Source organism: Barbus barbus (genome assembly GCF_936440315.1).
Source record: "Barbus barbus genome assembly, chromosome: 23".
Taxonomy (NCBI): Eukaryota; Metazoa; Chordata; class Actinopteri; order Cypriniformes; family Cyprinidae; genus Barbus; species Barbus barbus.
The window spans coordinates 13468803-13495161 of record NC_136751.1 but is presented as its reverse complement, the minus strand read 5'-3'; the positions used below and the strand labels follow the sequence as shown (position 1 = coordinate 13495161).

The following is a 26359-nucleotide window of genomic DNA, read 5'->3' as shown; positions in this document are numbered from 1 at the left end:
AAAAAAAACACACTGCTGAAATCCAAAAAAAAAAAAATCTATCATCCTCTTAAAAATATGCAGTGGGTCTGATTTACTAATAAATTCACTATATCTGTAAAAAGGACACAATAGTAGTACTATTAGTAATATTAATGAATTTTCCATTGTCATTTTATACATATGTATTTTAAATTTTGCAGGGTAATGGAATTAATGTAAAATTAATAATGGATAAAGTTCCGGCAGAAAATTAACTTTAAAAAAAAAAAAAGTTAATTTTTTTTAAAGTGTAATGTTTATGAATGTTCTAAATGTTTGCCTAAGGTTACTTATTTGCATAAAACACGCTCAAACCATCTCCATATAAGGGCTTTCTGCACATCCTTACAGCTTTTCATCATTCTCAGCAAACATATCATTCTCTCTAAAAAAAAAAGTGTTCTTGCCTGAGAAACGTGCAGCAAAATCCTTGAGCAACACCAAGTGTGCCATCCTCAAAACCAGTTCAAACACAAAGACCTTTTATACAGACTCAGATTAAAGACCTCTCATTAGCCAGCTGTATATAGCCATATCTGCACTGTCATACAGAGAAACCTTGCAACAGAAAAATCTGGGTAAAATGTTTTATACAAACACAGGCCAACCAAGAGAGTATGTGGTTTTTCTTTATGTGTGGTTTCATTTGTAATTACATTGTTTCATAAATTTACAATAAATTTTTGTACGAAAGTTCTTGGTGAATCATGATTTTTTTCATGGAAACATTCATACACAGATTTCATGCCCAGTTAGTGAACAACAACCACTGTTACTAAAAATATACTTTAAAAATAATGACTTGTTAAGTGCGTCCTTTAAAGCAACACTATAATAACTGTGCCATTAAACTCAGCAGCTCCATTCCCCTATCAAAGTTTAATTTTCTCACTGCCTTAATTGCCTTTTATTGAATTTTCCCTGCAGGTATTAAAACTTCACAAGATCAGTCACAAAATTTATCCTGAAAAATATAGGCTTAATAACTGTGTGCCACAAAACAATGCATAATTTCACCCATTACTGGAAAAACGAACAATCTAATAAATAAAATTTAAATACAAAAATCTTTGGCTTCATGTTTCAAATAATGACACTAATATATATCATCAATAAATGCAAACTAAATTTATTTTAGATACTTATAAAATTTTGATTGTGTGCCAAGCCAACAGAACTAAATATGAAGCTGTATAAACATGGTAAGACTTAATATATCGTGCTTCTCTCTGTCTGCCATGTGTCTTTCTGTCTCACAACCTATTTAATCAGATAAGTTTTCAGCTTTCAGGGAAACAGAATAAAAGGCACCCAGCATTCTCACATCCTACATCTGCAGGGCTCCAGCTTTAAACCCTTCCAGTAACCTTTTCTGCATGCTTCATTTTCTTGAAGACATAAAAAGCAAAATCAGCTCAAGGACAGGCTTCTGAAGCTGGAAGAGGTAAAGAGAGACATACACAGTGTATGGCAGGATGAAAGGATTTGGGGTAGAGCACTCATAATGGCAAACATCCCAAAAGAGAATTAGAACCGCAAAACAAAATTCCCTCAAACACTTACAACAATCTCAGTTTTGGCATTCACGCGGGGGATAACTAATACACCAGCCATTGCTATATCATGAATTGAATTCCTTAGGCGAAATAAAAATAGAAATAAGACTACTGTTGATGTACAGTACAGCTATAAAATTAATGAAGTGAATGTGAATAGTAGGTTATAGCTCAGACAATTTGATGAGAAATGTTTGAGTTCATGCTGAAATCTCTCACTTTTGATTGTAGACTATGATATTTCTGTGAGGAGACTTAAGCAAACGACTCAGTTTGCTCTAACTGACGATTATGAGCTGCTACATAGAATTCATCTCCTGTGGAAATTTATCTTGTCAGTATTCACTGAGGTGAGAAGCCAATTACCAAACAATGCTTCATTTTGTTCAATCTGTGGTATAATAAGATCACATAAGGTCACACTTAAGCAAAACATAGTCAGGTAAAATTGTCTAAATCATTTTTGGTCCCAATTTTTTATCAATTGTACTGGTAATCCACTGTATGAAGAATTGTTGGGACTAATATGTCACAGTTTACTTTATTTTGCTATCCTCACTTACATAAATATAGTGTCCTGCACCCATTAGTAAAAAAATATCAAAATTTACAGTATATCTGGTATCTGAATTTTTGGTTTGACTGTATAGTATGTTTCTTTATATTTATTTTCAGAATGAAGATCAAATGCTAATTCACATAATCATTAGACAGCTAAGGATAACTTATTGTAAAGGTCCTTAATCTTTTTCAGGTCAATGACCTCTTGGTAAATAAAGAGACAAAACACGGATGCCCTGTTATTATAAAAATACAGTTGCATTTTCAGCCTAGTCCATAAAGTCAAATCAAATGTTTTGGGTTTTTGGATTGTTTTACGTGTTTGAAAGAATTATCTTATGCTCATGGCATTTATTTCAACAAGAATACAGTAAAACAGCAATACTGTAAAAAAAAAAGTATTATAATTTAAAATATATTGTAAAGTGTACTTCATGTGATGACAAAGCAGATTTTTCTTTAGGCATTACTCCAGTCTTCAGTGTCACATGATCATCTAGAAAGCATTGGAATATGCTGATTTGGTGCTCAAGAAATATATATATATATATATATATATATATATATATATATATATATTATTAACAATGTTCTGCTGCTTAATATTTTTGTGTAAACTGATACTTTTTTTCCAGGATCCTTTGATGGTTAGATATATATATATATATGTGTGTGTGTGTGTGTGTGTGTGTGTAGTAACATTATAAATGTCTTTATTGTCGCTTTAAACAATGCGGCCTTGCTGAATAAAAGTATTAATTTCTTAATCATTATTAATGTTCAGAGTCACTAAAAAATAAATAAACAAATGTGAAAATAAAAATCTTAAATTGGGAGGGTTAATGAAGCATTTAGGCAAACCTTTCATAACTTTATTTTTGCCAGGGAATTATATTAATATTGTATTTTTGTATTTTCATTTTATTCACAAAAAATAGATTGAGATCAAACAATAATTGTAGTACCACCACAGCCCCCCCGCTGAATACCTCTGACCTATTTGTTTTTAATTAACACTGTCAGGTCAACAACTGCTCACTGCAAGATATCTCCAACATTTTCTTATTATTAAAACTATAAATTTACTAAAACACACATTCAAGCTTTCATCATTTTCTTGTGCGTCAACACACAACATCAACAAAAAGCTTCGGTGTTCATGTTTTTACAATTAAATTCATATCAACAAACACATGGAAAGAGATAAAGATCTCATACCTGAAACTATTTTGGCCTTAAACAAACAAAAACGCACTGTGGGAAGTTTTTCTCAGACATCAAATCCACCCGCGAGCAAACAGCTCACATAACTCTGCTTTCAGGACTCACCGGTAAGACATGCCAGTCTCATAAGCAACACTATCTTCTCTGGCCCGGCCACACAGCTTCAAGTACCAGTTGGTCTCCATCTCCCTGATCAGAAACGCTTTCCTTGCCCGCAGCAGCGCCTCCTGCCGGTGCTGAGCATGGCTATCACGAGTGCTCTCTTGAGAGTTGCGTTGGCCACGGTGCCCTGCCAGAGAAGCAGCTGACTGTCTGCGGTGCCTGGAGGGCTCCTCGGGGCCCCCTCGACCCACCGAACTACTGCGAGCTGCAATCATGGCCGGCAGGGCCCCCTCCCCCCTTTGGAGCCCGGGGGAGTCTGGGTCCAATCACAGTACGCCAAGACCGCTCAATCAAAGGATGAGTAGCTTCCTGACTACGACTCACTCACCGTCAGCTATTCATCTCTCTATGCATTTCTCGGTCTTTGTTTCCTTCTCTTTCTATGTGCGTGTGATCTTCTTCTCCAGCCTCTCTTATAACCTCCCTGCGTGCTGAGGATGAAACCAGATCTGGCTGAGCTCTTGGGTCCGGCTGTAGGGCTGGGCAGGGCCGGGTTGGGTTGGGTTGGACATGGTAGAAGACAAAGTCACCAGGCTAAGCTTGGGTTTAAGATGCCTTGCATGCTAGTTAATGTTATTAAAAATCATATGAAACCAAAAGTGGAGTTAAGTGGCTTTTAGCCCATGCTAGTGTACTAAAAGTTGACTAAACTAACATTTAGAAGAGAAAATGTACAGTCTCTTTCAGAAAAATGGACCATACTAATTTTAAATTAAGGATGGATTTTTTGACAATAACCATTCATTCATGAAAATAAATAAATTATTAAAGCATGTGGACAACTTTTTGACAAAGTGTTTTCACAAGTATAACAAATAATATAGAAAAAACTGCCTGTGTGCCATGGCAAAAAAAAAAAAAAAAAAAATCTTACAGATTTGACATTTAATTGTATTTATGTTTAACAGTACATATTTAAAAACTACAAATAATTTTGGGTCTGCATTAAACTGATCAAAATATGTTTATAATGTTACAAAAGACATTATATAAGTAATTTTTGTTCATCAAATAATCCTTAAAAAAAGATCAGTTTGAACAAAAATATGAAGCAACTGTTTTCAACAACAATTTTATTTCTTATGCACCAAATCAGCATATTAGAATGACTTTTGGAGGGTCATGTGAAATAACAGCTGCTGAAACTTTGCCATCACAAATTACATTTAAAATATATCTTAGAATTTTAATTTGTAATATTTTTCACAGTATTACTGTTTTTCCTGTATTTTTGTTCAAATAAATGCAGCCATGGGCATAAAAGACTTCTTTCAAAAACATAAAACAATCTTACAGACCCAAAATATATATATAGCATCTGTATATTCAAAAAGAAAACAGTTTCAAATGTAATATTTCATTTTACTGTTCTTACAGTATTTTTGATCAAATAAACCAGCCTTGGTGAGCATTAGAGGCTTCTTTCAAAAACATCTTACTGACCCCAAACTTATGAACAGTAGGGTATATCATGACCCCAATGAAATGTTCAACACTAAGAATAAACCTGCTTAAAACAGTAGTTAGTAACAAAGTATGGTGTAAGGCATAAACAGAGAGGTTAGAGCTTCAGTATGTCTCACAAAAACATCCTGCTTCAACAGGACATAATATATGACCCTCTCGGTGAAATCCAAGCTAAAGTCTCAAAACCTAATTATGAGATAACAAGCATCAAGGTTTGATTTCAACCATTAATTTCACTATGATTTCAATATTTGACATGGTTTCACTCAGTCAGTATTAAAGATATCAAGGTTACATTTTCACAGAATGTTCTTTAAATTATGAAGGATGATTTTATGTAGAAAAAATTACCAAAAAATGACTTTAGCTGGATTTTCAAAGCCAGGGTCACGTCAACGCAGACAGGACAGAAAATGTCATTCATCAAGCCATTTCACAGGCTCTACTTTCACAGGTCGGCACCCAGCCGGTCCAAACAATATCTCATAATCTCATTTTAGCGTGACTGCAGGGGCTCGGATGAAGCTCACTGAAGCTTACACTCACCAAACAAACAGACAGTTAAAGCCATGTTTAAAATGGTAAAACATTAACTTTCTATATTTAACCATATGGAATAGTCTGATGTCAAAAGACCAGTGGTTTTATTGCTAGGAATTAGTGCACTTGCTTGGTACTGTGTTGATACTGTATCATTCTCAAGTACACTCTTTAGACTGCTGTAACCTGCAACCTATTCACTTTCACACAGACACACACCTGAACATCTCCTTCCTAAATAGAACAAAATAAAATGGATCATTAGCATGTTTTAAAATGATCAGTTTGAAGCAATTAAAAAAATTAGAACGGCCCTTTGGGTCGTTTATAAAACTAGGTAATATAATCTTAAAGTAATCTGCTTGATCAATTCATGCTTACCTCAAGGGTCCAAACGAGATAAATATGGAAATCATTCAGCAAATTGCTTGCTTCCCCAGAAATGTGTCTTTCCCTGCCACCAAAATCAGCATAAAAATGAATCCTTCCTCTGATTATCAGCAAAAAAAAAAAAGTTGCATGTTGTTAAAATTTCTTCTCAAGTACTTCAGAGGAGTATGGAACCTTATTTCATGCTTGAGCAGCAACCTGAAAGTATCTCACCTGAAGGTTACAGAAAAGGACGTCCCAAGACAGGCTCTCTTAATCAATTTCAGCAATGTGCCAGCATACATGCCAATGGGCGCAAAACAGGAGTGATCGATGTACTCCGAGTCCATCAAATCTCCTGTCAGAGGTGTGCCAATGCTAATACCAGAAAAACACAGGAAAAGCGCAAAAAAAAATATGGGCTTGACTTTCTGGACTTGAGATGTGAGCAAGTGCCTAGCACAAACCCATATGTTGACCACAACAGCAAATATGATATATACGTACATTATACGCTTGAGTATCACCTTGCTGATGTTGATTAGTCACAATCACTTAGGAATTAATGGGTAATCAAATATGAATTTTAGAGTAACTCAATGCCCCTCTTCCAGATATTCTCCGTAGCACCATAGGCTTTGACCTCACGGGTCACATTTCCAAAGATGTGTGCTATTCTAAAGGCTTAATAATTGATACAGGTAATGTCTATCTGGTCTGGCTGATGATTGGGGTTCAGAGTATATGCGTGTGGGGGTTTGGTTTGGGCAAAGTGGTTTGCGAGATGGAAAGTAAGAGCTAGCAGGAGGAGAAGCTGAAGAAACCAGAACCCCTCCGAGTGGACCTTAGATGTGCCGTGGAGAGGAAACCGGAGCACAAGTAGGTCAGTCTTTGGCCCGATGACAAAGGTGAGAATGCCGTCATTCACGTCTGAAGCATATCGGACTCCTCTCAGGCTAAGGGTGAGTGTGAAACAATATGCTGAAAATATACATCAAAGACTCTCACGCACAGAAATACTCATATATACGGGGGCAGAGGTGAAAGTGTTCATGACCATTTGAGCTACTCGTTTCAGACAAGGTAACTTAACTCCTCCTCCACTGGTGACCATTACGTCTGTGTACATACATCAACAGAGGTCACGACCTCTGGACCCAGTATTGCAGAGCTGACTCTGTTACAGTTGCTGTCCCATTGCTCAAATGCTATCGCAAAGCCTGTTACTATGATAGCAAACATAACATAGATCAAATACGCTCACACATGCAAACAAAAAACAAACAATCACATTGTAAGGCCAGCTCTGAAAATGTATATGGCCCCAGAGACAAATCTAAATAAAAAAAATCTACTACAGCTCCATTCACTTCCACAGTCACTTTACACATCATTCTGTTTCTTCTCATGAGGCATTGAAAGTTGCCCCTGAAACAAAGAGAGGAGATGTGTGACTTGTATATATATATATATATATATATATATATATATATATATATATATATATTAGAACAGTACTTTTCTTCAACAAGGACCAATTAAAGTAAAGACTATTACTTGTTCATAAAATGATTAATGTAACAAAAGATTATTCATTTCAAATAAATCCTTTTTACTGTATTAATATGATCATATAAATATTATTAGTGAGCATACAAGAGGTAGTGTACATACTTTACAAAAACAACAACAACAAAAAACAATTAAGACAGCAAAAACTTATTTTTGCCATAAAGCACTATTAAATATTCACCAGATGTTTTCAGATATCCTAATGACAAATAAATATTGAATCAATGGTTTGATAGTGCAATGACCTATAACCATACACGTATACATTGCTGTAATTAGCTTAAAGTTCACGTAAATGTGTGGTAAATTTGTAAATTTTTGTAAATGTGCCAGTTTAGCATTTCCATCTGATTAGTTATTATAATTAAAGTTACACTATTCTGAATGTAGCACAAGCGTGCACAGAACAGATGGATATATGGTTTCATATCCTGTTATTTCCACATATTACACAATGTTATTATCCTGAGAGTAAAACTATACATCACTTTATCATTGTAATGAACGGGACAGGAAATGAAGCAATTCTGAGAGAGAAGGGGACTATGAAATATAATGGGCGAGGAGGAATGAAAGATGAATTACTGAGCAATAACTTGAGCCATGATAATGACGAAAAAGGATAAAGACTGAATCACTGATGAAGGAGGAATTGCTGTTAGATCTTGATTGAAGTTTGAATTAAGAATTGTCCCTGGACTCTGGCTCTGAGATCAACACTTACTTTTTGCTGTTTGGCATTGAAAAGACTGGTCATGTACTCTTCTTTAACACACAGATACTCACACTGTGCTGTTTGAGTTAGGGTCAAATAGGTTACTTACTCTGATATAATTCATCAAGCCAAATAATATTGAGTCCTAGCCAGGAGAGCTTCAAAAATAATTGTCTTGGTCCCAAGGGCTCTCATTCAGCCAAGTGATTTTATTTCAGTTGTGAAGGCTGGAGATTAAAATGAAAGGGGGGAGAAGTAATGGAATGATGACTGCCTCTTATCTAAAAGAGCCAAGGGAACAGCTTTATCTCTAGTGGATATGCAGAGCAGAAAAAAACACAGCAGTTTCCATAATTAGTGCACATGAGGAGGCATCAGAGATGGTACGAGAAGAGAGAAAGAAAAGGAGCAAGGAATAAGATTCTCTCTCTGTGTACACAAATGCCCAATGCCCTTTCCTTACATTCTGGAATGGTAAACAGATTCTTCTCAGCCACTGTGTAGCAAAGCTTTCCTGACAATCTGGTGTCTAATTACTCCAGTATGCCATTCTAAGCAGACAGAACAGCTGTTCACAGGCTCCACTTCTTTCCACACACACTTTTAGATTAATTCTGCAACATTTCTCACCTTCATGCATGGTTCAACATTAACACTCACCAAGGATTTGGCTAGTAAATAAAACTCACAGTTGGCCAGTAATTTGATTAATAACTGCAACAACCAAAACATTATAGGCCAATGAATTGATTTGTAAGAAAGACAGTTTAACCTTTACTGATATAACAGCAATTAAAAATGCTGATTTCTTGTTTGGCACCCCAGGCCTACACAACAAAAGGTGTAAACACTGAAATAAGCACATCAGACCTACAAAGTTATAGGCAACAGCATAGAGTACACATAAACCAGTAGCCTGTGTTAACACACAAGTAGACCTATGTTTAAAATCAATCAGCAAAGTAAAAGTTCACACTTTAAAAAAGGATATACCAGGGCTGTGTCTAGCCTTTCACAGAAATGGGTCAGAGTCCCTCATCAAGTAAACGCATATGGGGAATCTGGGGGAATATGGTCCATCTCCAAATGTTTCAATAGCCTACAGTTATGCCACTGATTTGCTTGATTTGCAGAAATTTACATCAATAGTCCAATGGCCAAAATTATATCAATAACAATTAACAGGTTACATTTTTAGGTGATCTGTAACTTAAAGTATACTTACTTAAGTAAGTATACTTAAGTAAAGTTGAAGTATATTTTTAAGTATACTTTATGTAGTAAGTATACAAATATCAGTGTACTTGTAGTATACTATTTCAATACTCTTTGGGACTATACTTTTAGTATAACAGTAGTAAACTGAGTACACAACTAGTTTACATCAATGTTTTTAGCTTGTACTGCAACTACTAAAAGTGAACTTAAAGGTATACTGATAGTTTACTAATTAAAAACTTGTAGTAGCATTTTTAGTACACTTTGAAGTATAGTCTCAGTAAACTACTAGTTTATTAGTTTTATACTGAAAGTATACTTGTATGTTTTTTTTAAGTGAACTTTACATCATACTTTAAGTATACTACTATGTCCCTATTTAGGTATTAATTTGTGTATATTTTATTATATGAATATCTGAACATACAAAAACATCAAAAATAAAAAACAGATTATCTGCTTGTAAACAAAAACATTTTATTCTAGATGCATTTTTTTTTTTTAAACACTTGAATGTGGGTAAGTTTCATAAATAAAAAATAAAGAAATAAACAACGTTTTGAACAAAAAGCTGAAAAAATAATATGAATTGGATTCAGAATGATAATCAAAATGCAGCTGGAGTCAATCAACACCCCAAAGCTTGACAGTCATTATTATTTCTTCATTGGTCGACATTTTATTCCATAATGTTACACCGTTTTGATGCTGTTTTATGTCTGATTACATGAGGAAGCATCTGTTGTTTCAGTTTCTTCTTCACTTGTGTGTTTTGGAAATTCTGTAAAGAACACCATATAACAATGAAAACACGGATTCTAGCAGCACATATATTTAGATTTTTTCTAAGTATAAGTCAAGTATACTTAAATGTCATTTTAAGTATATTTCTGAGAAATACATAAAGCCCATTTCTGAGAAGTACGTAAAAAGTAGACTAAAAGTATACTTTCCTATTTTAGTTTAAAAGAAGCATACTAATAGCACACTTGAATAAACTTCTTTTTCGTAAGGGTCAGTGATCGTTAACATTAAAAATACTGAATTGGCAATCTATCAAGGCTTTACTGAAGATAATTTGAACAGAGAAAGAGTTCAAGTTAAGGTGTAGCTAACATTAACACTCGTCAAAGGTTTTATAACAGAAAAGTTTAACAACACACAATAATATCTAAAGACGTAAACTAGGCTACTCACCTGTCGCAGCTTTAAATAGGCATGTAATTCATAAATTCAATTATGAATTACATGAATCATGTAAAATAGCCTATAGACATACTGCAGATGAAAAAACACAAAAAAATACATCTTGCAGATGTAAATGCAGACGTCAAATAGACATCTCCGTGGTGTACGTGTGCTATCAGGGTATTATATGTTTTAAAATATGGCCTAATATGCAGAAAATGTTAATGTTTCTTTTCTCAATAAGATGTTTATAATTTAGATTGTATGTAAAACTGACATCTTACAGACGTCTGTCAGATGTTTGTACACAGCAGATACTTTCCATATCTTTAACAGACATCTTGTAGATGTACGTGTGTTATTTAAATATATATATATATATATATATATATATATATTATTTGCAAATAGTTTACAATAAATTTAACAAACACTTTAGAAAAAAAATCTATTTTCTTGTTTTTGGTTTGCAAGTCAAAATGTGAATCAAAAACGGATGCTATAGAATAAGATGATAAAGCGACTATGTGCGCTTCGCCAGTTTTTCTTTTCCATGTTTATTCTTCCATTTATAATGCTGTCACTGTGTTCTATAGCCTCAGTAGTTCACTATGATGTGTAACTGCTTAACGTAAAAGTCTTTGTTCTGTCAGTTTCTCTCAAAGAGAGAGGAAAGAGTGAAATGACTGCCATGCAGCTGTCAATTCACATCACTTCAACAACAATGAATGAAGAGTAAGAGAAAATGGCCATCATTGGGCAGCTCCTCCTGCTGGACAAAGACAGACTTTTTTTAAACACTAATCTATGACAGCAATCTGAATGTAATTGTCAGCTCTAGCTACTCTCTTCTGTCTCTCTGTGGAATGAAAGCATCTCAAAAGGTATCTTATGGACCAGATATCACCTTTCAGCACAAACACCAGATACCTTTGCAAATGGCAACCTTTCAGAAATGCATATTGTTATAACGAATGCATAATAAAACACTTGGATGTCATAAATCAACACTATGAGAGTTTACTCAGCATTCAGTTTATTTGTTAGATCTGATCATGATTCATCGAAAGGATTTTTTCTCACCTGTAGGGCACTTTTGAACTTTTGCGACATCTATCACTGTCATCTGTCATATCTCGCTCTGCCTCCATTTTATCTAGATATTTAGCCCACCTGAAAAACATTTAATATACAACACTTGAGCAGACTGTTAATGGAGGTCTCTGTAGAACCTCTCAGCAGTCAGCACAGAACAACACAAACTACTATGTCTAACTGCCCAGCCAACAATCTGCTGATGATGATTATCTGCTTGGTAAATTTGAGTGGTGTGCTTTTTTAAACTCTTATTCATTCCCACTCTTTCAGTTGATGGGACTTGAGCTTGATGGATGGTTATTGAATGTATTTTTAACAAACATCTCAAAGTAAAGCTAAGGAGCCCTTGAGATTAGCTATTATTTATTTATTGAACATCAGCTACAAGATAACATGCATATCTTAAGTTTTCTCAAAAAATAAAAAAAGGGTTTAGTATTTTGTAAAAATCGTTTTTTGGGACTTGTGAGGTGTAGCCTACATAAGTGGAGAAAAATGGTTTATTTTAAGACCACCAAACACACACCTCAACCTCCGTGCTTTGACCTTCTTTGGAGGGTTCAAACCATCCTGAACACTCTTGCAACTCTTAACCTTTACATATATATTTTTGACTCCAAGTTCATATATCATAAACACACACCCGCCCGCTGAGTATTCAGTAATCTGACATGTTGGAGTAGAAACCCCACAGATTCACCGTGAACCGAAGGGCAACCCTTGACATGAATCCCACCCTCCAAAATAGTAGAAAGAGCATGCATCCTAACACCTCCTACTGGATTGCATCCATTATTAATCTCACCCCTTTTATGAGTTGTTCACAAAGACCTGATGAATTATTAAAATCATACCTTGACAGGTCAGTCAGTTTGCGTTTATCAGTGCTCAGTGTTTTCAGTGGTCAGCCCAGAGTTGAATGGCCACTTGGCCTTTCTGCCAAGACCATATTCAAGTATTTTGTTTACACCACAGTCACAGTTACCAGGCACACACACACATATAGACTACAACGGTCTTCCTCAGGCACTCTGGGCTATTCTTCACTGAGGGTGTGTTGTTACACGTCCAATTATAGAAAAATATCATCACTCCAAGGCATCTAGAGTGGCAAGTGGCATTAAGTGAACCATGCACACTCATTCTGTCTCACACACCTCGTAAATATTGTTCTTCCTTAAGATGCACAAACTTTGTTTTTTATTTAAGAAGATATAGTGGGGTTCAAAAGTCTACGACCACTATAAGGTAGAGTGGGGGAAAATGCCCCCCTTTCTTAAGGATTGTGTTTTTTTTTCTTTTGTTTTTTCTGTGAAACAAAAGTTAAATGTGTTCAGAAAAGTTGTCATAGTTTTAGTGTCAATAACATAAATTGTAAAAAGAGTTTTCAGGTTCATTTTTTTATTTCAAATTAAATTTCTACGGGGGGTGGGTTGAAGGGGTTTGAATGCCCCCAGTCTTATAAAGCAATTTGCTTTATACAGCAAATTATTCAATATTAAATATAAAGCATACTGAAACAGCAAATAAGTAGTTTCTTGTAACTTTTATTTTATGAATATGATAAATCAAAGAGACAGAGCAATACACGTTACTGTTTAAGAGAACAGTGAAGGCCTCAGTAGAGTCCTGTTCAGAATTGGGTACCTCGCTCTAAACAGTTCACATTAGATGCAATGGGTGTATGAATCCATGATGCCTCCCATATATGTCTAAAACACATGCAGTCTAATCTAAATTTGAAAATTAATTTTCAAATTCACAACAGCATAGTTTACAGAATTTTCACAAAAATATACTTCATTGTTTTTTTTAGCAAATCTATTACAACGATTCTTTTACATAACAACTGAGAACAAATAGAAGTTTAATTTACCGTGTCATGTCCAGTGGAAAGAGATCTGTTCATGCACCTTCAATGCTTCCACCTGCTGTCAGACTCCAGTATTACATTTACCTCTTTATTTGTCATCCTTTTAAGACTAAAATTTGCCTCTGAAAAGATTGCTTTATATTTTATGATGTAGTCAGTGCAGGTTATTCTTGTAATTTGAACAACTAAGCTACAGTCATACCTGTACAAACATCCCTGAGCACAAATTCCTGCTCACTTAAAGGGGATGTATCATTTTCTTGTTCCCTTCTCTTTATTCGTTTCAATTTTTCTAATTTATAGTGTATTTGTTGTTTAAACTACCAAAAATAAAATCACAAAAAAGCAATCAATTGTTCCTTGATCATTTGAAATGAAATGCATGTAGTATGCAAACATACTTTAACTCTACTGTGCAAAATTCACGAAAAAAATGTAAAAATTTATTGAATTTATTCATTATAAGTGTTGCACCTTTCATCTAAAGTTGGTTATTTAGATTATATTTATGGTCTGCTTTTTAACTTTTTATGGTTTAATTTTTTTAAACCAAGCTCCATAAATGAGCCTTCCCAGCATTCTGATGTTAGATGAATATATTGGAATGCAGCAGTTAAACATTATTTCGGACTTGTTAGATATTAAATGTGCTGCACAGCAATGTACCTAATTTCAAATAGTTTACATGCAAGTTTACATTGCAAAAAAAAAAAAAAGAGACTCTGCTAGGGGTAATAGATAATGAAATATGGTCATAAAAACTATGATTATAATCAGGATAAATTATGAAAAATAAGTTATTATAAGTAGACATTGTGGGGGAAAATTAGTAAAAAAAATTATGATACGACCACCTTAAAGCCATTTACTGTTATTCCTATTATGTTTTAGATCTGACATCTTGCTAAATTTATATGAAAGATCCCGGAAATATGGCAAAGTCCAATATAATAAGACTTCTACATTCACAGTGACACAGTAGATAGTTTTTAGGGACTGGCTTCAGTCAGCTAGAGACACAGTGGATATGGTGGTTCCATTAGAGTTAGCGGAGCTGCTGGTGGTGGCGAGCGATGCGGAGCTTCCGCTGGTGGCAGTGTCACGTGATTTGGCTCGGGGTATCATCAGTTCCTCTTTGTTCCTCTCTGGTTTGATAAGCAGCACATAGCACTTGGGGATGAAGACGCACGCAAGCAGACCGAAGCTGGAAGCCAAGATGGCGAAGATTTGCACCGCCACCATGAATTTCCCACGTGTGCTCAGGTAGGCGGGCACGAAGGAGATCCAAACGATGAAAAACACCAGCATGCCGAAGGTCACGCTCTTGCCCTCATTGAAGTGGTCTTCCAACTTTCGTGCCACAAAAGCAAAAGTGAAAGTCAGCACAGCCAAAAGAATGTCATAAGCAAAGATGGAGCAGATGAAGATGATGTTTCCAGGGTCGCACTCCAGGATGATCTTGATGTTCTGGGCGGCTGTGTTCTTCACGGGGTGTGGAGGCATCAGAATCAGCCACGCGGTGCAACCCACCGCTTGGATCAGGGTGCATACTATCATTATCGCCCTCTGATGCCTGGGATGTATGGGGTCTATGTCATTCTTCTGAGGAATAGCTGGAGCCATGACGGCAGTGTCGGGACTCTGCTCAGATGCCGCTGCTGCTGCTTTTGCTGCCTTCATAGCAACTTTGACGGCTTTCACGGCTCTGGCTCTCAGCATGAGCAGAGCAGATTTGCCCATTAGTGAGGAGAGGACCAGAGCAAAGCCTACGGCCAAAGCCACCTGGCTGGTCATGCAAGACCACATCTGAGGCTCACCGAGGAACACAATTGAGCAGAGGAAGGTTATCACTAAACCCAGCAGCAGGGAGAAGCTAAGGAGTGGGTCGTTGACATTCACCAAAGGTGTGTTAAGGTGCATCAATAAGATAATCGCAACTGCAATAGTTGCTAAAGCACCAAAAGCAGCAATGGCGATCAGTGTGATCCCAAGAGGTTCAGTGAAGTCCAGGAATTCAATGGTCTTTGGCACACACGTATCGTGATTGGCATTGGACCAGTAGTCTTCATCGCACTGTATACAGCCTCGTGCATCTGTTGGAAGTGTATGAGTTGTTAAAATATACTAAATGGTCAGTTAAAAAAATGTAACCAATTAAAAAAATGTCAGTGTTCCCATGACCTGTAGTGTTAGAGATCTCGCCATCTGCACAGGGGATGCAGTCAAAGCAGCAGACTGGTTCTCCCTGCCGGATACCCATCCTGGTGCCAGGCTGGCATCGTTCACTGCACACAGATCGCGGTGTCTGTAACACAAGCAGTACAGTAGAGAAACAACATTTTTTTCAACAAGATTGCACATGCAATAACTATTTCACTAAATATAAATATGATCAAATATTTATTAAATATGAACTAAATTAAATGTAATCGATAAATAGATATGAAATATTTGTCAAATATAAAGAATAAATAAAATCTTTAATTGCATTTTAATTTTAATTGTCGATAAACATTTTCAACAGATAGTATATTAAATTATGTAATTGATAGATAGTCATGAAATATTTATAAAATATACCTTATAGATAGACAGACAGATACATAGATAGATATTACAGCATGTAATATTTATTAAATATTAAATGTAGATTAAATGAAATTAAATATGCATTAAATATATATTAAATTTTATATATATATATATATATATATATATATATATATATATATATATGTCTCTCTATTAAAATATTTAATTTATTTAATATACATTTAATACATATTTCATATCTATCTACATTTAATATTATATACAGTATATACAGAGCTGGGTAGATTACTTACAAATTGTAATCCGTTACTGATTCCAGATTACATGACAAAAATTGTAGTCAGTAACGTAATCCGTTACATTACACATTTTAGGTAATATAATCAGATTACTTTTAGATTACTTTTGATTTAACTCATTAATCACATTGATTTAAATAGCATTATCTTGTACCATAATGATGTAAAAAATGCAAAGAGTAAGAAAACTTGTTCCATTCATTGTATTTTACAACATAAAGTGCATGAAACATTATATTACATCAAGGTTTCCCAAACTAGGGTTCGTAAAGGAACTGCAGGGGGGTTGTGTGTTTAATGAAAAGCTGACAATTAATTAAATCATAAAAAAATTATAATAATAATTTTAAAACAAACTCCCTTTTGAGGAAAGTCCCTTCACTCGGCGGCCATATTTGCAACGCCTTCTTAATCTTAATGAATGCGGGAATCCTGAAATCTCAAAAACTGCTTGCTGAACTCACTATTAAATTACATATGTCAAATCAGCAACAAAAATCTGAAATTAATGGCCCAATGAATGTTGTTTCTTATGCTAAAATAGCATTTAAAAAGCTTATTTTTCAGGATCCAGATTACATGTAATCAGTTAACTACCCAGCTCATATATATATATATATATATATATATATATATATATATATATATATATATATTAGTGCTGCCCTTGACCAAAGATTGGTCTGGTCGACTAGTAGTCATTCATTTGAAGCATTAGTCGACTAATAGCACATTTATTAATAAACCATTTAAATCATAATAATGAGCTTTTAATTGCCTACATTGCCTAATAAGCATGCATAAAGCTTGCCACGGCACACTGGCAGAAGTAATAATTATGAATGTGTTAGGGAAAAACAGTAAGGAGGCTGCATTAACATTTTAATACTTCATTGATAAACTAGTCAAGTGCTTTCTTTATTCTCGGTTTAAGAGATGAATTCGGCAACACTGACTCGTCATCTCTGCTGTATATGTGCCTGTATGCATGTTTCATACGGATTACATAATCTGAGAATATTTGTCTTCCGTTTGAATTGGTTTATTTGAAAGTAGACATTTCCATTTCGTTTTCTCGCTCTCTCTCTCTCTCTCTCTATATATATATATATATATATTTCGGAGTTTCACGCTCAAGTTCACAGAGACCGAGACAGCAGAACACGCATCCTGTTGCTTTCATAATTTTACAAAAGCGGCATGTTTTGTTGTTATTGTTAGTGCACACAAATAAACGTAGTCTTTACAGATTCGAAAGATGTATCACTCTTATAGGGGTGCCGTAACGGGGGGGGGGAAGGTTACGACGATTCTAAGGGAGAGGAAGACGGGGCCCTGGACACAATCACAGGTGGGACCCGAGTCAATGATGTTCAGGGGGCCCGGAAACCATAGCGGCGCCCCTGCTTATCTGTATGAGCAAACATGATGAGGGAGTATTTTAAGAGCAAGTGAGCGCACCGGCGCCATCTGTCCTGCAGTGAGCTCTACTGTTCAGCTTCCACACGCCGCAGAGACACTTCAATAGCACACATTTCTCTAGGTTAACATTAGATTGGGCGGCCATGTAAAGTTGCTGCTACTAACATATTTCAGGTGATAAGCCATATTTGAGGTCGATGACAGATGAGCATGAGCGTTTGGATGTCTTGACCGATGTACTACCACACAGACCAGCCGTTAACGATCTGCGTGACTTCGCCAATGTGGAATTTTATTTATTATTTTTTTTCCTGAGACTAATACATTTTTAGTCGACCAAGCCTCTTCTGGTTGACTAATGGTTAGTCGTCTATTAGGGGGCAGTCGTAATATATATATATATATATATATATATATATATATATATATATATATATATATATAAAATATAGAAAATAGTCAATGCTGTTACTCAATGCTGTTATTCAAATAATTAAATATTAAATGTTTAAACCAACAGCTTTTATTTAATATTTTAACTAAGAAATATTTTAATTGACTTATATAATATAATATAATCATATAATATAAACTTATTGTTTATATATATGCTCTATTTTATGACCATAATAGACTACACACATCACGTAACATAACATTCCTCACCTCCAGAATATCATTGTTCCATATGATGGAGCCATTATTGATGATCAACCTGTCCTCAAGGGGTGCTGTGCTGTTGTAGTAACCGATGGGGGTATATGTAACCCCTCCTTCCGAATCACTCTGCCAATTTAAGATTTCATAAAAGCCATCTACGTCGCCATTATTGAAGTATATCTCCTCTCTGGTGTGAGGAACAGTGTATCGGAGATTTTTCAAGTAGTACATCAGCTAAAAGGAAAACACATAATAGTTATAAATGAGATGACAAAATTTTAAAAATACAAAAAACATTACTGTCAATGTGTGTTGTACCTGCCAAGGCTCAAATTTCGTAATGTCTGCACATGTGTTATTCTCAAATGGGCCACTGCCGGGTTTACAGTCCTCTAGGTTATGAAGGGCATGTGCCACGGCATATACAGCCTTATACACGTTATATGTAATCCTCAACTGCGACACGTCCGTGAAGGTATTACTTAACTTCTCCAGCATCTCTTCTCCAGTGCATCTCCTCGTGCCTCTCATTACCTGCTTATAATTCATAGTACAGTTGAAGACTATTCCCCAAAACTCTTCTGTCAGAGTGTCATTATATGGATTAACGCTCAGCAGATGCTCTTTCAGGCCGGGTATATCTGCACGCTTGACCGCAAAACCTATTGTACCCCCCAGGACAGGCAGTATGTCGGAGTGACGGGAGATGGCGGCTGACGTGACCCAGGCCTCGCTGGCGATCCAGGTTCGGTTGGTGACGTTGTTGCGTAGCAGTTCCCCCACTAGGGGGCTTAGATCCACGTCGGAGGAAAACACCACGATGATCTTAGCCGTGGAATCCAGCACCGCCTGCACGATGCGCTCGATGGCTTCTGGGTTACTGATCTTGGGGAGGGTTTCGGAGAAGGATATGCAAACTCCCGCCTCCTCCACCACCTCCTTGAACCTCTTAATGCCGTATTTCCCGTAATCGTCCTCAGCAGCAATGGTGCCCACCCAGGTCCAGCCAAAATGAAGCACGAGTTTGGCCATGGCCACAGACTGGTGCTCATCGCTAGGGATGGTGCGGAGGAAGGTGGGGTACTGAAACCTGCTTTCGAGAACTGAGCATGAGGATGCGTAGCTCATCTAGAGGAACGAAAAACAGATTCAGCCCAGTTTAAATGCTCAGAGGTGTATTTGTTGATGGATTTCTGATATTATTAAATAGTAATTAAAAGATGGAATAAATTAAAGTCAATGAAAAATCTAAGTCTTTAAAAAAATCTAGTTTAAAACGTGCCAAGTTCTTAGAAATGTACTCAAGAAAAGTTTAAAACGAATGGCTCTAAAAATGTCATGTGGTATAACCATCAAGTAAAAAGCAGTCATTTTTTGAAAGTGAGTGTGCACAACTTGTCAAAAGTTTTTGAACAGTAAGTCTGCTCACCAAGCCTGCATTTATTTGATCCAAAGTACAGCAAAAACAGTATTTTTTTTTACATTTTTACTATTCAAAATAACTTATTATTATAATTTAATAATTTGAATGTATTTAAAATGTAATTTATTCCTGTGATTTCAAAGCTGAATTTTTAGCATCATTACCTGTCACATGATCAAATGTAATATAAAATAAAAGAATAATAATTAATTAATTAAATAAATGAATAAATATATATTGACTCCAAGTTTTTGAATTGTATAGCGTATAATATTGCGTATAATGTTACAAAATCTTTATATTTCAGATAAATGCTTCAAATATTTCAGATAAAATCTTGATCTTTCTATTTATCAAATAATCCTGAAACAAATTACACAACTGTTTTAAATATTGATGATGATGATAATAATAATAATAATAATAATAAAACTATTTCTTGAACAGCAAATCAGCATATAAGAATGCTTTCTGAAGGATCATGTGACACTGAGGACTGGAGTAATAATGCTGCCAATTTAGCTTTGATCACAGGAATAAATTACATTTTAAAATATATTCAAATACAAAGAAGTTATTTTAAATAGTCAAACTATTTCACAATATTACTGCTTTTACTGTATTTTGGATCAAATAATTTCGGCTTGGTGAGCAGAAGAGAAAAAACATGAAAAATCTTACTGTTCAAAAACTTTTGACTGATAGTGTCCATCTTAATCATTGTTTTCATATACACTCATTCAAATGTTTGAAAAAAGTCTCTTATGCTCACTAAGGCTGCATTAATGTTATCAAAAAATACAGTAATACTTCTAAATATTAATACAAAATATTAAAACTTTTTTTAAAACTGTTTTCTATTTTAATATATTTTAGAATGTATATTATTCCTGTGATGGTAAAGCTGCATTTTCTGCAGCCATTAATCCAGTCTTCAGTGTCACAGGATCCTTCAGAAATCATTCTAATATGCTGATTTGGTGCTCAGGAAACATTTCTTATTATTATTAATGCTGAAAAGCGCTATGCTGCTTACTATTTTTGTGGAAACGGATACATTTCTTTTTATATATATATATATATATATATATATATATACTCTGATGAATAGAATGGTCAATCAGTATTTATTTGAAATTTGCAACAATGTCTTTACTGTCACTTTTGATTGATTTAATGCATATATGTTTATTAATAAAAGTCATTTCTATAAAAAATATCAAAAACTTACCCCAAACTTTTGAATGGTATTATGTATAGATAGATAGACAGACAGACAGACAGACAGACAGACAGACAGATAGACAGATAGACAGATAGATAGATAGATAGATAGATAGATAGATAGATAGATAGATAGATAGATAGATAGATAGATAGATAGATAGATAGATAGATAGATAGATAGATAGATAGATAGATAGATAGATCAGATAGATTAGATAGATAACTAATTTTATAGCAACAGTTTGGACAGGACCCTTTTCTATTCTAACATGATAGTGCCTCTGTATATAAGGCACGGTTCAAAAAGACATGATTGATTCAGTCAGTGTGGAAGAACTTGACTGGTCTGCAGAAAGCCAAGTCCTGATCCCAGCTGAACACCTCTGGTGTGACTTTAAATGACCTTGAGCCAAAAACTCATCACCAAACACCAATGACTTGTACATAAGGGTACTGTCATTTTAGACACGTCCAAAACTGTTGCAACAGAGATGGAAATACAATTTTTAAATACATGAATTATGTTTCCATCTTTGTTGCCACAGTTTTGTTAGTGCCTTTTTCTGTTCTAAAGAAGGGGGTGTCCCAACACTTTTGTCCTTATAGTGTCTATAAAAGTCATTGGTGTTTGGTGATGAGTTTTTGGCTCAAGGTCATTTAAAGTCACACCAGAGGTGTTCAGCTGGCATCAGGACTTGGCTTTCTGCAGACCAGTCAAGTTCTTCCACACTGACTGAATCAATCATGTCTTTTTGAACCGTGCCTTATATACAGAGGCACTATCATGTTAGAATAGAAAAGGGTCCTGTCCAAACTGTTGCTATAAAATTAGAAGCACACAATTCCCTAGAATATCATTATATGCTTACACATTAAGATTTGTACTCATAGAAATGACTAAAGTAGTCAAACATGTTCATTAGAAGGGGTGAGCCAATACTTTTGGCAATATAGTGTAGATAGATAGATAGTACTATTTACAGTTTTTTTTAAAGAAATTTACCACTTTTTCCTGTGTTTTCATGCTTCCACTTTTTTGTTGCACCACATGGCAAAACAAAGAAATAAACAATTTATAATTCATTTAAATATAATTTTTTGAATAATAATAATAATATAAATTTTCAACAAATAACAACAAAAGATTATGCCAAACAACTAAATGAGTTTTTCTTTTCAAGGATTTCCTAAATTTAATGAAGCTTTTCTCTTCATTAAGATATCACAACTGTATCTGTAAAAATGCATTCAAGTCGTGGTTTTCTTTTATAGTAATATATAAGTAATAGATCTAGTAATAGATCCATTGCCCCAAATACAGTGATAGTTGAAAGGTACTTGTGGGAAGTAGTAGAGGCCGAGTATCCTGGCTGTGGCTATGGACAGATCAGAGCCTCCAGCTCCCACCAAAGCAGAGAGAGGGGGTCCATCCCCGCAGCGGTAGTTGGGCACAGCCTCGTCCTGGCCTGTCAGGAAGGTGAGCGTTCCCTCGACGGCTTTGGAAATGGTGAAGCAGGAGTCATAGATGACGTAACCCAGCTCAGTATTCGGTAAAATGTCAGTTCTGCTGTTGATCTCATTCAGGGCAAACAGCATGGTCTGAGCCCAGCGGAAAGTACGGAAGTTAAATCTGGGGGGGGGTGCAGATATTAGAATTTAATAGGGTCTCCCAGACCTGTGTTTATTTCAATTTGTTCACTCGGGGGTGCATGACTGAGTTGTTTATGTTTAATTTAAGTTACAGTTTAATTCATTTGCTTTTATATATCTTGCCAAATTGTACTTAAATGATCCTTTTTGATATTGCTCTTATTTCTCCTAAAATCTCAATCTCAATTTATGAACGACATGTAATACCAGCTGTCACCACATGTCTCCAGGCAGGTTGATTAGCATAATAAACTACAACAGGTTATTTTCCATTGATGTTTATGGAACATAAAAGTGGTCTCTTGGGAGGACAAGCTGTAATTATTATTTGGACAAGAGTTTGATTAATTTTGCATGACCAATGATTTTGTAATCTTTGCAATTACAAAGTAAAGACGCAATAAACGCAGTAATTAAGACAAATTAAGCATTTGAAATTAAGCCTCTTTTCAATTTTAGTTATATACATATACAATCTAATAGTAGTAGGCTACACATCATAAGATATCGATAGAATAACTTTCTTGCCAATTCAAAAAACATCACGCAGTTCCTGGCGAGTTTTCGCTTGTATAATAAATATGAAATATAGATTCTTACCCCTCACAATCAGAGGAATCTGGAGCGATCGTGGTGTTGCTGTCAGTGTCCATTAAGCGCTGATGAACGGGAAACATACCACCGATAACCACCGTCTTCTTCTCCACTTCCTTATAACCCTTCAGGTTGAATTTGGCCTTGAGTTTGCAGCTCCCCTCAGCAGCAGTGGATTTGTAAAGGTAAGAAACTATACATAAAACCATAAAAAAGCGTCCTTTGGAGCTCAATCCAGTTAAATCCATTTTTAGATAGGAACATGTAAAAGACACGCTGCTTTGATGTGCATGTGTTTGGAGAGGAACAACAGACACTATGAATTAACAACGCCTGAGTTCCCATCAGCTCTTCTGGGATCTCTGAAGATTGCATAAGACAACTGATCCAAGCTGCTTTCACATCAGGGTCAGAAAATAACCAGGGCTCAAAGTATGTTACAAAGTGACAAAATGCCTCTTTTTTTCATCATATTAAATTCGTTGTCTATTTAGTAATGGGATAAGTACCACTGCTTAGATGTATTTTACTCAGAGGTACATTATTATGAATCATGTATAGGTAACTCTTATAATGCTTTTGATGACATTTTTGATAAAAAAACAAACAAACAAAAAAAAACCCTTAAACCCAAATCTAGCTGGACAGAACGTAGAAAGCTATATAATTGAGCTGCATTACAGCTACTTTTGCACCGAGAATTGTTTTGACTTCAACATATTCTACTGTTAAAATTTTTTTTTGTTTGTTTGTTTGTTTGTTTTTGTCTTTTTGGAAGAAATTAATACCTTTGTTATTAAGCAATAACATTGACAATGTAAAGACAATCAATCAGTCAATAAAAACTTTATTTAATTATTTATTGAATTTTACAAACCCCACATTTTTTAATGGTATGTAAGAAAAGGACAATATAAATCCAACATTTTGCGGGAAATGTCTTCATATATCATTTTGATATTTTTACTAGCAAATAATTCAATTATACAATACAAATAGATAATTCATATAGTTATTATAATAAATTATATATATATATACATATATATACCACACTTTGCCAGGGGTGTTTCCTAACTTTTGGAGGGCAGTGTATATATATATATATATATATATATATATATATATATAAACTTGGATGTCAAGTAATTTTCTCAAATTAAATAATAGTAAAACAGAAATTCTTCTCGTTGGTACAAAAACTACAATAGATAAGTCAAACATTTCCTCTGTTATAATAGATAATAGACAATTGCCCTGTTCCTCTGTCTAATCAGGTTCAAATTTGGGGTATCATCCTCGATAAAACTTTGTCGTGAGAAGCTCATATTAACAGTGTTACCCGTTCTGCATTCTTTCATATCAGGAATATCAATAATCTGCATCCTGCCCTTTCACTGAAGAGTACTGCTACTCTTGTGCATGCTCTTGTAACATCACGAATCAACTATTGTAATGCTTTGTTTTATAGGCTTCCTTCCAAATCACTTCACAAACTACAGTTGGTACAAAATGCCGCTGCTCGAGTTATTACCAAAACTTCCATCTCTGAACACATCTCTCATGTTTTACAAAAGTTGCACTGGCTCCCAGTTAAATTCCGTGTAAATTAAAAATGTTTACTTTTAACCTATAAAGCACTCAACAACTTGACTCCTCCATATCTCATGGATCTTCTTCCTATACACACTCCTCGCAATTTAAGATCTGCTCCCCTTTTATGGAACTCACTTCCTGTAGAAGTTCTCAATAGTTTATGTCTCCTGGTCTTTAAATCTCGTCTTAAAACGTATTTGTTTAGGCAGGCTTTTATGTGATTTTATGTCTGTATTGGCTTTTATCATTTAATGTTATTGGTTTACCATGTTTTATGGACTTTGTAAGGTGCCTATAAATAAAATGTATATCTAACAAATTTAGTAGAAATGGACATTTCTGACACTTCACATCATGTTCTCAGTTATTCTCATTATTCTCAGTTATCAAAGTCATTGTAGAATGTTCTACATAGATATGCATGGACAAAATATAGACAACCGTATATTTTGTTTGTCTTTGTCTCACAACATGCCAGAGAACTTGAAGTTTGTGGTCCATGTATTTTATGTTTTATACTGCATTATTAATATGCTATCTCTCTCAATTCAATTCACTTCCTTTCTCTCTCGCTCTCTGTAGACTTATTTTGTCTCTAAAGACCTCTCCAAGAAGTGAAACAGTAACAAAATGAATCTCCATATTTTTTTAAGACATTAAAAACATTTTAATTAAAGATGAGTCTACTGACTGGGACATTTACTGTAGAAACAGATGAAGGTGATGGGGTGAAGAGCGCAGCACCACCATGGGGCTTGATTTAATTGTGATGGGCATGCTTCAGCTTGTTCGGTGACAGCACTGGTGCTTGAACCTCCCCTGCTGTTTAGCTCTATAATAGGCTTGATACTGTATCTTTCCTTTCCTTTGGGATCTTGCTGTTTGTGGATGTGCTTGTCACTACATGTCCTTCAATCAGCACAGCGACACACACCTGAACCCTCTTCCCAAGTGAAAGGGAGAAACACACACAAGCACAGAGTTCACAAACAGCCTGTCACGTTACACAATATCTGCTCCTAACGCTTCAATGAAACATCACTAGCCATTAGTTTAACTACTAACAAGTTTTAACTGTCCATTTAGCTGAAAATATTGTGTTGAAGACCTTTGACATGTAACAAAACCTGAAGAGACCTGATTTAACACATAAGGATCAATCTGACAAATGTGCAAAGACATTTAAATGCTTGTTTATTGCATTTTCGAAAGCGGCCTATTTTACCTTACTTCACACAAGCAGAGCACCTCACTTTAATGTTTTAATGTTTACGGCATCATAATGAATATTTTCTAATAGAGCTGAGAAATTGGCAAAACAACAATACAATACATTACATAACTTTTCTTTACGATTGCATTATGCTGTGG

At 35.1% G+C, this 26359-nt stretch overlaps 2 protein-coding genes across 2 annotated transcripts in view; both read right to left on the bottom strand.

Annotated features, from left to right (window-relative positions):
• Positions 1 to 3739, bottom strand: part of kcnab1a (potassium voltage-gated channel subfamily A regulatory beta subunit 1a) — a gene marked incomplete at both ends in the record, with an annotated part of 151253 nt that extends 147514 nt beyond the window's left edge. The window contains one exon of the mRNA XM_079374456.1: positions 3468 to 3739. Coding sequence (XP_079230582.1) covers positions 3468 to 3739 — 272 coding nt within the window. The remainder of the gene's footprint in view (positions 1 to 3467) is intronic.
• Positions 3740 to 14566: 10827 nt separating this feature from the next.
• Positions 14567 to 23640, bottom strand: LOC306842591 (vomeronasal type-2 receptor 1-like; the record flags this gene model as incomplete). Its single annotated transcript, XM_079373540.1, has 6 exons — positions 14567 to 15657; positions 15746 to 15869; positions 18505 to 18732; positions 18817 to 19626; positions 22487 to 22778; positions 23399 to 23640. 6 exons carry the CDS (start codon positions 23638 to 23640, stop codon positions 14567 to 14569), a joined length of 2787 nt encoding a protein of 928 aa, XP_079229666.1.
• Between the last annotated feature and the right edge of the window lie 2719 nt (positions 23641 to 26359).